Below are 16,751 nucleotides of genomic sequence, written 5' to 3'. Positions count from 1 at the left end.
TGAACATCCAAACTGGCTAGGCTCCCACAAAGCCAGAACATGAAGTAGAATCAAAACCCAGTGCCATTGTCCTTGGCTTCTCATCAGCCCTCATTGTCTGCCATGTTCAGAGAGTCCAGTTTTATCCCTTGCTTTCTCAGTCACAGACCAGCTGGCCTTGGTGAGCTCCCAATAGATCAGCCCCACTGTCTCATTGGGTAAAATTAGAAAACTTAGAGGAAATTTTTGGATAAATATCGCATACCAAAATTAAATCAAGACCAGATAAGCAAATTAAATAGACCTATAACTGCTAAAGAAATAGAAACAGTCATCAAAAGTCTCCCAACCAAAAAAAGCCCAGAACCAGATGCTTTAAGCTCAGAATTCTACAAGATTTTCAAAGAACTAGTAACAATACTCCTCAAATTGTTCCACACAATAGAAACAGAAGGAACATTGCCAAACTCTTTTTATGAGGCTACAATTACCCTGATACCTAAACCACAGAAAGACATTACTAAGAAAGAGAACTACAGACCAATCTCACTCATTGAATATTGATGCAAAAATACTAAATAAAATACTGGCAAATTGAATCCAAGAACACATCAGAACCATCATCCACTATGATCAAGTTGGCTTCATTGCAGAGATGCAGGGATGGTTCAACATATGAAAATCTGTCAATGTAATCCACCATATAAACAAACTGAAAAATAAAAACCACACCTCATTAGATGTTGAAAAAGCTTTTGACAAAATACAACATCCCTTCATGATAAAGTTCTGGGAAAGAGCAGGGATACAAGGAACATACCTAAACATAATAAAGGCAATATAAAACAAGCCAACAGCCAACATCAAACTAAATGGAGAGAAACTCCCAGCAATCCTACTGAAATAAGGGAAAAGACAAGGCTGTCCACCCTCTCCATGTCTATTCAATATAGTTCTTGAGGTCCTAGCTAGAGCAATGAGATAACAAAAGGAGATCAAGGGGATACAAATTGGAAAAGAAGTCAAACTGATATTTGCTGATGATATGATAGTTTACATAAGTGACCCCAAAAATTCTACCAAGGAACTTCTACAACTCATAAATACTTTCAGTAATGTAGCAGGATACAAAATTTACTCAAAAAAAAAATTAGTAGCCCTCCTATACAGACGATAAATGGGCTGAGAAAGAAATCAGAGAAACATCACCCTTCACAATAGCCACAAATAGCATAAAATATCTCCCAGTAACTCTATCCAAACAAGTGGAAGACTTGTATGACAAGAACTTTAAATCTTTGAAGAAAGAAATTGAAGAAGACACCATGCTCTTGGGCAGGTAGAATTAACATAGTAAAAATGGCAATCTTACCAAAAGCAACCTACAGTTTCAATGCAATGCCCAGCAAAATCCCAGCAAAATTCTTCACAGACCTCAAAAGAACCATACTCAGCTTCATATGGAAAAGCAAAAAATCCTGGATGACCAAAACAATCCTGTACATTAAAAGAACCTCTGAAGGCGTTACAATCCCTGACTTCAAACTCTACTACAGAGCTACAGTACTGAAAACAGCCTGGTATTGGCATAAAAATAGACAGGAGGACCAATGGAACCAAATCGAAGACCCAGATATTAATCACTTTCAAACACCTGATTTTTGACAAAGAAGCAAAAAGTATCAAATGGAAAAAAGAAAGCATACTTAACAAGTGGTGCTGGCATAACTGAGTATCAACATGTAGAAGAATGAAAATAGACCCATATCTATCACCATGCACAAAACTCAAGTCCAAATGGATTAAAGACCTCAACATACAGCCAGCCACACTGAACCTCATAGAAGAGTAAGTGGGAAGTATACTTGAACACATTGGCACAGGAGACCACTTCCTAAATACAACCCCAGTAGCACAGTCATTGAGAGAAACAATTAATAAATGGGACCTCCTGAAACTGAAAAGCTTCTGTAAAGCAAAGGACATGGTCAACAAGACAAAACGACAGCCTACAGAATGGGAAAAGATCTTCACTAACCCCACATCGAACAGAGGTCTGATCTCCAAAATATACAAAGAACTCAAGAAACTGGTCATCAAAAGAACAAATAGTCCAATAAAAAAAAATGGAGTACAGACCTAAACAGAGAACTCTCAAAAGAGGAATCTAAAATGGCTGAAAGACACTTAAGGAAATGCTTAACATCCTTAGTCACCAGAGAAATACAAATCAAAACAATTCTGATATTCCATCTTATACCTGGAAGAATGGCCAAGATCAAAAACACTGATGAAAACTTATGCTGGAGAGGTTGTGAGGTAAAGGTAACACTCCTTGGTGGACCAGAGCCAAGAACACAAAACATAAAGAATTTAAAAAGCATTTGAAAAGCATCATGAAAGCACATTCGAATTCAGGGTTTTCAATTAGGAATGGATCACCTGAAAGCATTTACATGCCCCCACAGCCCCTCCCAATTCTGCTTTGTCAAGTCTAAGACTTTCATTTTTGCTTGTTAATTTGCAACCGATCATTCTGATAGAAAGACTAAAGAGAAGCCGGGTGGTGGTGGCACAAGCCTTTAATCCCAGCACTCGGGAGGCAGAGGCAGGTGGATTTCTGTGAGTTCGAGGCCAGCCTGGTGTACAAGAGCTAGTTCCAGGGCAGGCTCCAAAGCCACAGAGAAACCCTGTCTCGAAAAACCAAAAAGGAAAGAAAGAAAAAGAAAAAAGAAAGCCTAAAGAGGACTATAGGCCATTCCTTTAATACAGTGGCAAAATTCTATGTGGAACAGAAATTCTAATTAGTCTAATTTCTACAACAATTCTCAAACTGACATTCTTTAAATACTAGTCTAAGGAAAGCTTTGAAACAAACAAATCTCATAACGAAGTGCTGGAGAGATGGTTCAATGGGTACAGTACTAGTTGTGTAAGTAAGAACCTGAATTCAATCCCTACACCTATGTAAAAAAGCCAGATGCAGAGCTAGGGCAGTGGAAACAAGAGGATCTCTGGGACTTGCTGGCAAGTCAGTCTTGTGAAATCAAAGAACTCCAGGTTCAGTGAGAGACACTGTCTCCAAAAAAAAAAAAAAAAAGATGGAGAGCAATTGAGAAAGATACCTAATGCTGACCTCTGGTCTCTACATGTGCACATATGTGATTATATATGCTTACATGTACACACACATAGTCATGGAATACATAGCTAAGAAGTCTTGTTCAGTTTACCAAATACTTCCTAATTTTATTAATTTAGTCATTTCTTTTATTTTTATCTATTAGTTTATTATTGTTATGATGTGAATGTAACTCATCCAAAATTCAGGTGCTGACTTACAATGACAATAGTAAGAGCATCACCTTGAGGAGGGGATGAGGCCTGGGAGCTCCTCTTTCAAGTGGGATTAAGGGCTTTCAAAGGGGTTCCACATAGCATCTGGCTCTCTCACCCTTCTGTCTTCTACCTTGTGAGAACAGCAGAGAGGATAAAAGGTGCCATCCTGCAAACAGGGCAGCCTCACAAGAAAAGCAAACCTGTCACACTGCCTTGATCCTAACATCCAGAGCTATAAGCAATAAAACTCATGTTCTTTATAAATAGTCAGTCAAAGTTATTTTATTTTAACTGCATAACCAGACTCATATACCTGCTTGTATGTTTAAGATATGGTCTCTCTCTATATATAGCCTTGGCTATTCTGGAACTAAGAACACCAGGCTAGCTTGGAACTCAAGATCTACCTGCCTCTGCCTCCAGAGTGCTGATAATTAAAGGTGTGCACCACCACAACTAGCTATTTATTTCATTTTTTAACCTAATGCCTATTAACAGACCATCGACTTTCATAAACAATGCCCTAAAGATAGATGTTCTATGACATTATCCTATTGAATATGTACAAAAATCACAATAGGCTCCATAACACACTTAAAAGCATTTCCAAAGGGAGAACAGATTTACCAATATTTAACGACAAGATTGTACCCAGATCCATCTTCAGATTTTCCATAGCTGAAGGCGGTAAATCATCTTTTCAGAAAATATCAAATAGGGGTCAGCAGAGGGATCCTGATTTCTCTAGCTTAGCTCCAAAAAGAAATATACCATTGTTAAAACAATGTCTTTTTTTTTTAACAAAGACTAATAAAAAATTGAGGCAATTATTACACCTAAAAAGTGTTACTTTTCTTACCAAGTCTCTAATGTCAACTGACAACAAAAGCAGAACTGTCAGAAATGAAGTGACAGAAGTCTGAAGACATCTCTGCTAAGAGTCTTTCTTCCCCACTCTAGAGTCTGAAGACATCTCTGCTAAGAGTCTTTCTTCCCCACTCTAGAGTCTGAAGACATCTCTGCTAAGAGTCTTTCTTCCCCACTCTAGAGTCTGAAGACATCTCTGCTAAGAGTCTTTCTTCCCCACTCTAGAGTCTGAAGACAGTTCGGAGTACAGGATCTCCCCTGTAATCACCTCTCTAAGAAAACTGGACTCAAATTATTTGTATTAGGAATAGTCTACTTGTAACCTTGAAGATTTCCTGAGAGTGAGCTTCTAGCATGCATCTGTGCACCCACCTCCTGGCCCTCAAGAAATGGTTTTGCTGGTATCTGCCATTTCTAGAATGTACTGGTATTCCAAGTCTCTCTTCTCAAGGATGTGCCTTTCAGGGTAAGAATATAATCACTTTGCATTTTGCAAAACTGATGACTCCCTGCTCCGATCTGTTTCTGACAGTTTCAGTTACTTAAAGCTGACTTTTACAAAATGTTTATGTGTTTTTGTTTACTATTTAGTGGCCATGATCATCTCCTCATAAGCTGAAGGCCAGAAAAAAAGCTGCCACAGTGGAATCATCTGAAGTCAAATAATTCTATACTACCAAGACCAACCAAATGACCATTGTATCTGATACAATTTTGAGAAGAAAAATAAAAAGAACTGTCATAACTAAGAGGGAGAAGAGAGCCTAAACATGTTTTAATGAGACAGAAACACAAGAGATACACACACACACACACTAAAGCTTCCTGGGAAGAGCCATATTTCAAGTGGGACAAACTTTTTAAGTTAACTATTTGATGGAATCTTGCTCAGGAGGCCAAGGTCAGGCAGAACTGCTCTCTGGGAAGGAGGAGAGTGCTTCCCTGTATGGCAGCACAGTGAAGACAAACAGGTCAGGAATAGGGAGGTTTTATAAAGGAAAAAGCTTCAGTAGTGGAATGAACTACACCTCAAGACCTTGGGAAAAACTGCTCAGGAGCCTTGGACTAAGTATGTAAACTGTAAGACTAGAACTAAAGTCATGAAGAAAGCATCTAAGCCAAGTTCCCCGAGACCAGCAGTTCTCAACCTGTGGGTCTTGATCTCTTTGGATCACAAATTAAATATTTACTTATAGCTGGGTGGTGGCGGCAGCACATACCTTTAATCCCAGCACTCGGGAGGCAGAGGCAGGTGAATCTTCGAGGCCAGCCTGGTCTACAAGTGAGTTCCAGGACAGCCAGGACTGTCACACAGAGAAACCCTGTGTCAAAAAAATATTTTTTTTTAATATTTACATTACATTTGATAACAGTAACAAAATTGAAGTTATGAAGTAGCAATGAAAAAATTTTATGGTTGGGGGGTCACCACAACATGAAGAACTGTGTAATAAAGGGACGCTGTAAACATTAGGAAAGTTGAGACCACTGCACTAGACCTTTTAGAATAAGAAAAGTCCCCTCCCAGTAACTTAGAATATAGAAAAAAGCAAGTGAACCACTCAAAATCCAGGGGATAGAACAATAATGAAGTTACAGCTCTTACAAGTACTTGATGGCTATTCTTTCATAGGCTCTTCAATCTGGCCTGAGGTATTAATTCGCCATGGAAGTGCCAGAACCTGACTTAAGCTTAGATTTTTCTTTCCTGAAGTCCATACTGATGCTTGTTTTACTTTTCTTTTAGTCTCACTATGTCAACATTGACTGGCCTAGACCATATAATGCAGACCAGGCTGGCCTTGAACAAGACCTGCCTTTGCCTCCCAAGTACAAGAATTAAAAGCATGCACCACCATACCTGGCTTGTTTTGTTTTTTTGGACAGGGTCCTGTTAAGTTGTCCAGGTTGGCCGAAAACTTGCCATGCTCCTGCCTCAGCCTCCTGGGCATCTGGAATTAATTGCATGTTATCACCTCACCTGATAAAACCCATGCTCTTAATTACTACACATTTAATTTCAGAAAAGCTATGAAAACCAACTGATTTTTTTCAAATAGTGCAAATAGCCAGGGAATAGGAGCTGAAGAAAAAAAAATGCTATTTGGTATGAGAATTGAGGTAGTTGGAAGGAACACTATTACCTATCAGTATGTTTAAACTACAATACACTCTACCCCTTAACATTCAATCTGGTGATTGCTAATACTTTCAGACTACCTATAATCTCTTTTTTAAAAACATTTTTAATAATTTGTTTATTCTTATTTTATGTACATTGGTGTTTTGTTTACATGTGTATCTGTATGAAGGTATTATATCCCCTAGAACTGAAGTTACAGACAATTGAGAGCTGCCATGTGGGTGCTGAGAATTAAACCCAGGTTCTCTGGAAGAGCAGCCAGCGCTCTTAACTGTGAGCCACCTTGCCAGCCCCCACCTAAAATCTCTTATAGGCAACTTTAACATCCCAAAAGCTTTAAAAAATTTAGCTCCCCCCTCCCCCTGTATTTCATGTCAGAACTTAGCTGGTAGTAAAACTTGACCTCAACTGATACGAGGCCTTCATTTACTCACCTGGCACAAACACTCTTGTTTGCTTAGAAGTATGAACATGTCTAACAGTGATGCCCTAGAGCATCAGAGTATTATATACCACAAAGAGCACATCTTTCTAGACTGAGTCTCATCTGGCCTTACAGACTTTAGAGCCTCTACAGATTCACCTTCCAAAGGATCTCATTTCTGAGAGTTGCTACATTTCTGAGGTACTCTACAGTCTTCAGGAACTCATAAACCAGAAATATTTTGAAATATCTTTAGCAAAACAGGTTTACAAATTTTTTAAATTGCAAAATAAAAAAATCTTATTGATGTCATTTTATAATAGCACTGAAAAACGTAGGGAAGGCTCAATTTAATGCAAAAGACAATTTGATAAACCATTTGAATTTGGTCTTATGAAAAACACAATATGTCCTCATTTTTCTTATTCTACAGGTTGGTGAAAATTCACAAGAGACTAGCACCATCTAACCCAAGATTTAACATCAAGATGTTAATATAAAATTTCTTTAGGTCACCAGGTTGAAGAGATGGCTTTGTCAGCAAAGTTCTCAAGTATGAGGACCTGAGTTTGAGCCCCAGAACTCATGTAAAATGCTAGTAACCTAAGCACTGGGGAGACAGAAACAGGAAGATCCAGCTAGTCTAGTGGAATCAGTGAGTCCACGTATAGTGAGTGTGACTTGTCTCAAAATGTAAAGTGCATGACTGAAATTCAGGCCAGCATGATCTCCACAGAAAGTTCCAGGACAGCCAGGGCTCCAGAAAGAGACTATGTAAACAATGAGCAAACAAACAAGGAAATAAAGTGAGAGCGAGGAAGACATCAACACTGACCTCTGGTCGACAAACACATACAATTATTGAAGTTTCTAAAAATGTAGTCTCTGCGGCTCCACCTTAAGAGATTACAACTCAGATACTTTGGAGACAGCCCCGGGAAATCAATACTGATTTTTAGAAAATGCCCGTGTTTTGTTTTGGTTTTTTTCCCTGATGTGCTGCTAGACTTCGGAATCATGGCTAGCCTAAAATCTAATTCTCCCTTCCCTTTCCTCACCCAAACTTCTCTCTGGGATGAGGGAACAGAATGAGCGTGAGCTCTCTCAGGGAAGCACCAGGCCATTGTGCACAGCAGTTACTTCTCCAAACAGTCCATGTTGACCTCCGTGCTGACTGGCTGCTCAATATGAAAAGGGAGACCGAGAGAAGAAAAGTAGACATAGAGACTGACAAGCCAGAAAAACTCACTGGAGCAAAACTCCTCTATACAGAGGTCCCCTTCTCACCCAAACATCCTGCGTGTGATGCCTCAGTTCAGAAAGCACCATCTTCTCTGGCAAACAAGAATCTAAAATTTATCTGTTGCTGGTGTGCTGGCACATACCTGCAATCCTAGCACAAATTGTCCACACAGAGTTCCAAGTGAGCCTGGGCTACATAAGACTATCTCAAAACAAACACGGCACAAACAAAAACTTAAACATGTATACAATACTTATTATCTAAATATAACACACTTAAGTAGTGTGCATGCATGTGCACTCACACACTTTCCTTAATCAATGTCTCCAGTTTTCAGGTTCCTTGTCAGACCTATGACTTTGGCTTCATTTTTCATTTTTTCTTTTCAAAAACATTCATTTATTTATTTTTATGTGTTCATGTTATGTCTTTATGTATGTCTGTGTACAATGTGTAAGGCTGATGCCAATAGAGGACAGAAGACAGCATTAGATACCCTGAAATTGAAGTTACTGATATTTGTGAGACACAGTGTGAGGGCTAGGAATTGAACCCAGGTCCTCTGAAACGCACCCAGTGCTCTTAAACACTGAGCCATCACTCCAGTTCCATTTTTAGTTTCAAAGGGATTTCAGGATTTACTGTTACTACTCAGTGCAATAACAAACCACTTAAAATAATACAGAAAGTGGGCTCTACCGCTGATCTGTACTCAGACCTCTATTGTATTTCTAGAATGAATTCTAGATAGACAAAACCTTGAATCAGCATTTCAAGGTGACTAGCAAGTACAGGAGGAACAGATATGAAAAGATGATTAAGTGTCCTGAGTATGCCTGGTATATTGAAAAAAATCGCAATAAAAATAAAAAGTAAACAATGAAAAATTACTCAAGGAAAAAAAAAAAACAACCCTGCAAATGGCTCAGCCAGAGAGCATGGCACAAATGAATTAACCATGACTGCAGAAACTTACAACAGATACAAGTTTTAGGGGGAGAATGTAAAACTGTCCAGCTGGAGTTGAGGTGTCTATGACAATTTATTAACACAGGTATTAAATTCTGCAGTCTGTAACAGTGACATTGTTTAGTCACTACCTAGGCCTCTCCTACACATCACACACTATCTAAGTGCTGAAAATATAATGAAACACACCCTCATAGAGCTCACAGACCAGCAAAAAGACAGATGAACAACTGATTTACCATGTAAAGTGAAGTAAAACAGAAATAAAATGCAATCTAAATTAAATTAAAGGCACAATTAGTAACATGCAGATTGCTGAGAGGTGCTCTTTGAGCACACAGAGGCACCATACGGACAAGAATAGGTTCTACTTTACTTGAACTGGTATTTTCAATTAAAATTTTAAAGTACAGAAACAGTACATACTGTTGTTATAAAAATTGGAAAGCACAAAAAATTAGGATAGACAAAATAATGAGAGCTTACAGAGCACTACATAGAGCCACCTTCCTCAGACAGTAATTATTTTATACTTGCTATGTGTATACATAGAGATATATGTACTTTAAAAATAGAAATAGTTAATCTTTGGTGTTGTTCAGTCATTTTGATGAGATACATAAACATCTCTTAAGTGTACACAAGCTTTGCCCAAAGAAATCTTGCTTCATGTTTCTGTATATAATAAGAATTAGGAATGTGGCTAACTTTTAGCTGAGTGAACACGTAACCAGTTGGGGATCTAATCTGAACTATTTCAGAGGCTTTGATCAAGGGTGTATGAGCATGAACAGGGCGTGCGGCTGTTTGTAATAGTACAATGTTCCCCACCAAAGGGAAATGGCTATGTAAACTGTGGTATTCTGTAAAGTAGCAGAGAAGAAAGATGGTCTATGTGCCAAAGAAGAAAAGATTGGAAGAAGTGTGTGTGGGGGGGATTAACATAACACCTTCTCGGGGAAGCCTGTAATCCCACTGCCCCTACCTCCCGAAACTGTCCCCACCTCCCTTTCAGGAGGAGTTGAGAAGTCCCCAGATCAGATACCTGTGCAACAGTTGCCATGGACTTGACCAGGGGAGGGAAATGGGAGGCGGTGGCAGGGAGGAGGCAGAAATCTTTAATAAATAATTAATAATAAATAAATAAAATCTTAAAAAAAGGAAATAAAAATCCTTCTTAAAGTGATAACATGGAATTTTTCCAGAAAACAAACAAACAAACAAAAAAACCAGTTACCATGTATCAGGTTCTCAATCAAGCATCAAAGGCAGAAGGATGGAACTGTGGAACCTGCTATCATAGAGCTCACAATGTAGTAAGGAAGAAAGCCATATGAACAAGTAGTTCTACCACAATACAACTAGATGCAGCACCAGGAAGAAGATATAGTGAATATTTGACACATGTCAACCATTTTGCTAGATGCTTTATCTTACAGGATCTAATATGTAAAATAGTGTTTAAAGAGAAGCCCACAAAGTCCTAGGACCCTCAGTTATCCTCTGAAGAAAAGTAACTGTATCCAGAATCCTATTCAAATATACTTGTTTGTGAGACAAAGAATACACGAAACCAACCCCTTTTCTTTGTCTACTAGGGACCAGACCAGGACTCAGCGCCTCAGCTAAAGATGATATACAGGTTAAACCTGGAAATCAGGAACCAAGAACCTGGCTTAACTCAAAATTCTGCCCAATAGGACTCTTCCATTTTAGAAGATGAAAGATCAGGTAGTCTCCTTTGGAAAACAAAAATGTTAGGGGACAAGCATGCGAAGGTGGGTATCCAGGACTAAAATCGTATCTTAGATATGGCCAAGTTGCTGCTCTAGATCAGTGATTCTCAATCTGTGGGCCACAACCCCTTTGGAGGTCAAATGACTCTTTCATAGAGGTCACATATTGGATATCCTGCAAATCAGATATTTCATTACGATTCATAACAGTAGCAATGTTTCAATTTTGAGGTAACAACAAAAATAATTTTATGGTTAGGAATCACAACAACACAAAGAACTGTGTTTAGGGTCATAGTGTTAGGAAAGTTGAGAACCACTATCCTATATAGTTTTGAAAGCACTATGGTCTAGACAATATGGATGCTGAAATGATCTCCCATTCTCTTTTATACTCGTCCCCCATCACCAAAAGTAACATGTGCATGCTCTCCCTTGAAATGTAAAAGTGTCTACACATCATCAATCTTGAAATTAGGACACAGGTTCAAAAGTCCAAGTTGTACCACAGCTGTTCACTTAGTAGATGGCAGATGCAGATTTCAAAGAACAGGTCAGCACTATATCTCATAAATGAGGCAATGACTTAGTGAAGTACTTGTCTTAGAAACATGGGGACCTGATATTGGTCCCCAGAACCCACCTAAAAAAGGCAAGCATGGTGGTGTGAGTTTGTAATACCAGCCCTGCCCAGGCAGTTGGGCAGATCCCGGAACCATGCTGGCCAGTCTACCTTAATCTAGCTGCTGAGTTTCAGACCAGAGAGAGATCCTATACTTCTCCACACAAAAAAGCTGGCCAGGTGCTAAGGAATGTCTGAGGTTGACCTCTGGTCTTCATTTTCACAGGCTCACATACATACTCCCCTCGCCCCTCAAGTTACTGGAGAAAGGCTCAAAAATATAAAAGAATAGAAGCGGTCTGGAAGTCTTCTTGGGCTCTGAAGCAGGAAGGAATACACTTAGTGTCAACTCAGATGAGAACAATTTCTAATCTCAACCTACACAAGCCTTAGCTGTTTATCTTTCTAACTCAAATACAAGACCCAGAGGGCAGGACCTTAATCTATAGCTCATTTGCTATCAAGTAGAGTACAGCTTATAGTAAGTGCTTAATAAATATTTGTTGACTGAATAAGTGAGCAGATTTCCCAATACTCCAAAGGATCGCTCTAAATAGATTTGGAGGGAGGGAATACCATGAAATGAGGACTAGGGATTATTCACAAGTACAATTCTATGTGCAAATCTTTTTATTTGCTAAAATTTGCATGTAACCCCTAAACTAACACTGGTGGTGCCTTTGAAGTCATTCACAGTGTGATGATTAATTACCACTGTTATCTTTACTAGATTTAGACTCACCATGGAAATATGAAAGCCTGAATGTGAGCTGCAGCATTCCAAACTAGGTAAGAAAAAACAAGTGAGCTGAGCATTCACCTCTGCTTACTGGCTATGGACACAATGGGACCAGCTCCTTCCAGCTCCAGCGGCTATGATAGACTGTACCCCTTAATCTGTAAGCCAGAACAAATTCTTCTTTAAGGTGTTTTTCTCACAAAAAAAAAATGACATCATACACATGGATATGTAGATAGCAGCACATGTCTACTGTTCTTTGTGCTTGTCCCAAATTAAGGTAAGTAAGGCAAGACTGAACCTTCTTGGTTTGAACTCACACAGAGATGGCCAAAGAACAGAGGCAGGAAAGGGTAGTTTTGTGCTGTCAACTCTGCCTTTGGGGTTAAATGGACAGAGTTTGAGTTTTAACTCTGGCACCTGTTAGTGGGCAAATCACACCTCTGAAAATCACTTCCTGTTGTGCAAAATACAGGAAACAAAAATCTATCAGGATAAATGGTTTTCAGGATTTATGATTATAATCTACATGGGCCAGGTAGGTTAAGGAAATGCACTTCAGGAGTCTAGAGCAATGAAAGATGAGGCTGGAACACAGAGGAACAGGGCGTCTCTACCCTGAACTACAAGACCCTCTGTGCATTTAATCCTGGCTTATAGGTCTCTAATAAGTCTATGATCAAGGTCAGATCTCTGGGAATTGGAAGCAAAAGCTACCATTTAAATGTTGAAAAAAGCACTAGCTGGGCAGTGGTGGCGCACGCCTTTAATCCCAGCCCTCGGGAGGAAGAGGCAGGTGGATCTCTGTGAGTTCGAGGCCAGCCTGGTCTACAAGAGCTAGTTCCAGGACAGGAACCAAAAAGCTACAGAGAAACCCTGTCTCGAAAATCAAAAAAAAAAAAAAAAAAAAAAAGAAAAAAAAAGAAAGAAAAAAGAAAAGAAAAGAAAAAAGCAAGCACTAGGACAGATTTATCCAAAGACATGATACCTACATTTGGTTTTCCACTGCAGACACAATATTGTATACCAGTGACCAACTCTGAGACCTGCAGTTTGCCCATGGCTTTGACAACCGCTATAACTGACATGAATTACACCAGTTTTAAGATTCTGTCTTTCCAGAGTGATTGATTCACTAATAATGCTCTAACATATGGCCCATGAAACAATGTTGTCACCTCAGAGTAGACTGCTTTTAATTCACTCGAACAGGCTTACTTCTTTCTCTATTAAGACTAAAATCTTACCACAGCAAAACACAGGAAACTATACTGTTATGTGCTATGAGCCAGGTAAGAAAAACAGTAAAAGCTTTTGAACTTCAAAACACAGTGAATCCGATGCTAAACTTCCAGCTTACTGTTCTCTTTTGAGAACCAAAAAAAAAAAAAAAAAAAAAAACAACCCTCCAGATATTGTCATGAAAACGCCATGAGAACAGTGCAGATTTGTATGACGTATTCATATTTTCCCTTCCTCTCTACCCAAGGTACCACTCAATTTCCTCCAGCTCCCAAAATAAAATCCCCACCGACCAGTATTTTTCAACTTCTAAAACTCAGTCAAGATTACAAGTGATGAGCTAATTTCTTCCCAGTAAATGTCCGGCATCATTTTATCTGGGTATGAGACCATGTAAAAGATCATCTAGAAACATATGGCTGGAACTGCTACTTCTGCTACCGGACGCCAAACATTGCCATACTATGAAGGTGCAAACAGATTCTCTGTAAAGCGACCATGCTGAATGAAGGCTGTTTCTGAGCTGCTGTAATTCACTCAGAGGTTGTGTGTGATCATCACATGTCCTTCATCTTCTGGTCGTCTGGCATGACCAGGCCCTTCCTTACAGAGTAAACTCATGCTTTGGCTAGCTCTGTCAAAGACAATCCCGTTCCATCCACGTAACAGATTTCAAATTGGTTGCGGTTGGGAAGCCTTTCCCCCTGCATTTTCAGCTGTGCTGAGCAAAAGCACTTTCTGGGGACAAAGATTCTAGAAGAGGAGAGTGATCAAACGGCACGTAAAGGGTGGGAGGCAGAGAGTTTAAGCAAGCCCATTCCGGTTCCGAACCTTGCAGAGCCTGTGTTCAGCGTCGTCATCTGCCTCTCTCGCCTTCACCCTTTCAGGTGCCTACAAGAAGCAAAGTGAGAGATGCTAGTTCCCGGGGAAAAAGAGGCTGAAATCCCGAGGTCGAGGGGAACAGGCGCGGAAGGCAGCGGAGCAGAGGAGCGGCCGGAGTTGGCGGGCCATAGCAAAGATGGTGAAAGAGGATGAGGTGGGAGAAGCTGGCCGGCAAGCGCCAGAGCGTCCGACGGCCTGGGCCCGGGCCGCGCCGGGAAAGGGGCTTTGCGCGTTCTCGGACAGCCCGCGAGGAGAGGGCGAGGGGCCTCGCGCGCTCCCGAGAGGCCCAAACACAGCGGGGCTGTGCGTGTCCCCGGGCGGCCTGAAGTCCAGTCCCGACGCCCGAACCCACCTGGCCGCGCGGACAACGCCGCCCCGAGGTCCGCACCACAGCACAGCGCCGCCTCCTCAGAGCGCGAGCCGCGGCGCACAAACGCTCGAGGTCCCCCCCCCCCCACCCGGGCCGCACACACGCGTCTCACCCCGCCCCCTGGCACCAGTCATTGGCTGCCGGACACCGCCCCGTCCACCTATTGGACATTAGAGAATGCCGCTCACTTACCTGGTTTTGATTGGTCTAAATGTGAAACAATGCCCTCCCACCTCTTTCACTGGTTCCAGCTGGTGATTGGTTTTAATATCTGTCCATTCGCTCCGCCCTCGCTGGAGATTCCCAGCTGTGATTGGTTGTGGAAAGCTCTGGTCACGCCTAGATTTCAGCCCTAGGATGAATCATACCCCCCCCCCCCCCCCCCACCCCCCCCCCCCCCCCCCCCCCCCGCCCCCAGGAGCCCGAATGCAGCGACTCCCGGTTTGTTTACAATGACTTCGGCTCCAGCTTCATCCATTGGCTAAGAAGGCAGGCTTTCTCGCTTGTCTGGTAACCGAGGAAGAGGGAGGTGGGTATCTCAGGTTTCCTCTGCTGTCTAGCTGCAGCTGAGTTTTAAGAGCTATAGAGCAGGGATTTGACTCGGTGTTAGGTCCCGAGGTTAAACAGGTGAGACTACTGGGAAGAACGGAGAGTGTGGCGTCCGCGATTTTAGAAACAAACTTGATTTCTTCAGTCCCTGGAGACTGAGGCAGGAGGATCAAAAATTAATGGGCCAGCCTGAGATATATGAGATATATTGTGCGACTAAGTCTCAGAAAAAACAAGGGAATCCACCTACAAAGAAAACCTGGAGTTACGTTCATAAAAAGAAAATAGAATATTGGTGGCTGGAGTGGTGGATCGGCAGTTAAGAGCATCTGTTCTTGCATAAGGAATGGATTCAGTTTCCTGCATCCACTTGGTGACCTTTAATTCCAAACCCAGGGATTCTTCGCCCTCTTCTGGCCACCATAGGTATTGCATGCACATGGTACACATACAGGTAAAATACACATGCACATAAATTTTTATTAAAGCGAAATTTAAAAAAATGGAACTCTGTATACAACTTTTCATATATTTTTAAACCTTCATAAGTTTTTAAAAGTGGAACTCTTCTTACATTCTCCTACCTACTAATGATAATTAAAACCACAACACAAAGTATAGGCTTAGTAAAGGAGTAAAGATAATGAAGATAATTGGATAAATTCATTGTCTAACATTAACTTTTCCCTCATCCCTTCTCAGGGAATCTCTTCCCCTGATTGGTCCCTCTAGATACTCCGGGTCTATCACCCATCTTTTTTCTCACCTTTGGAGAACCTAATCTACTTCTAAGACAGGGATTTTTTTTAAATGTACACATTTATTTGATTATTTATGTATTTTTTAATCTGTGTGGGTATGTGTGGAGGTCTGTAGGTGAGTTTTCCCATCCTGGAAGCTGCTTCCAAATTACCGCACAGAGGTTTATATTAATTGCAAATGCTCAGCCCTTAGCTCACACTTATTACTAAATAGCTCTTACATATTAAGTTAACCCATATTCCTTACTTATGCTCTGCCATGTGGAAGTACCTTTATTAACATGGCATGTTCATCTCTTGCTCCCTCTGCATCTGGCTGGTGATTCTTCACTTTGCCCTTCTTCATTTCAGCATTCTTGGTTTCTGTTCGACCTATACTTCCTACTTGGCTGCCAACCTGTCAGCTTTTTATTAACCAATGAGAGTAATACCTTTTCACAGCATACAGAATTATTTCACAACATTTCCCCCTTTTGTCTAATTTTAAAAAAGGTTTTAAATTTTTTGTTTGTTTTTTCAAGACAGTGTTTCTTTGTAGCATGGTAGCCTGTTCTGGAACTTGCTCTGTATACCAGGCTGTCCTGGAACTCACACAGATCTGTCTGTCTTTCCCTCCTGAGTGCTGGATTTAAGCACCACTGCTTGGCCGAAGGTTTTAACTTTAAGATAATAAAACTATATATAACAAAACAGTTATTATATAAGAATTGCAGTTATAGTATCTAGTTTATTTGTATCTGGAAAAATTAAAGAAAATATTCTATCATCTGTCTTATCTTTGTGAGTCCAAAGTTTTATAACTAATTTAATTTTTATCATAATGAAGGAAAACTGTGGGCCTTTAACCTCTTCAAGATCTGCTGCTGCATATGACATTTAAAATGTT

At 40.5% G+C, this 16,751-nt stretch overlaps 1 protein-coding gene across 3 annotated transcripts in view; it reads right to left on the bottom strand.

Moving 5' to 3' along the window:
* Positions 1-14,632, bottom strand: part of Paip2b (poly(A) binding protein interacting protein 2B) — a 40,376-nt gene extending 25,744 nt beyond the window's left edge. Inside the window, exons 1-2 of one of the 3 annotated variants that reach the window (XM_041633841.1) lie at positions 14,538-14,629; positions 6,047-6,137 (exon numbers count right to left, since the gene is read on the bottom strand). Coding sequence is in view for 1 of the 3 variants with exons in the window: in XM_041633830.1 (XP_041489764.1) it covers positions 14,135-14,163 (29 nt within the window). In the remaining 2 variants the exon portion in view is untranslated. Of the gene's footprint in view, positions 1-6,046; positions 6,138-14,134; positions 14,169-14,537 lie in introns of those variants that run through there. The other 2 variants (XM_041633852.1, XM_041633830.1) reach the window with 2 other exon arrangements.
* Positions 14,633-16,751: the final 2,119 nt, after the last annotated feature.

The sequence above is a fragment of the Microtus oregoni genome, unplaced genomic scaffold, assembly GCF_018167655.1.
Source record: "Microtus oregoni isolate MIOR12 unplaced genomic scaffold, Mior012 000002F_ref0000024, whole genome shotgun sequence".
NCBI lineage: Eukaryota > Metazoa > Chordata > Mammalia > Rodentia > Cricetidae > Microtus > Microtus oregoni.
This window is presented reverse-complemented; position numbering and strand designations above follow the sequence as displayed.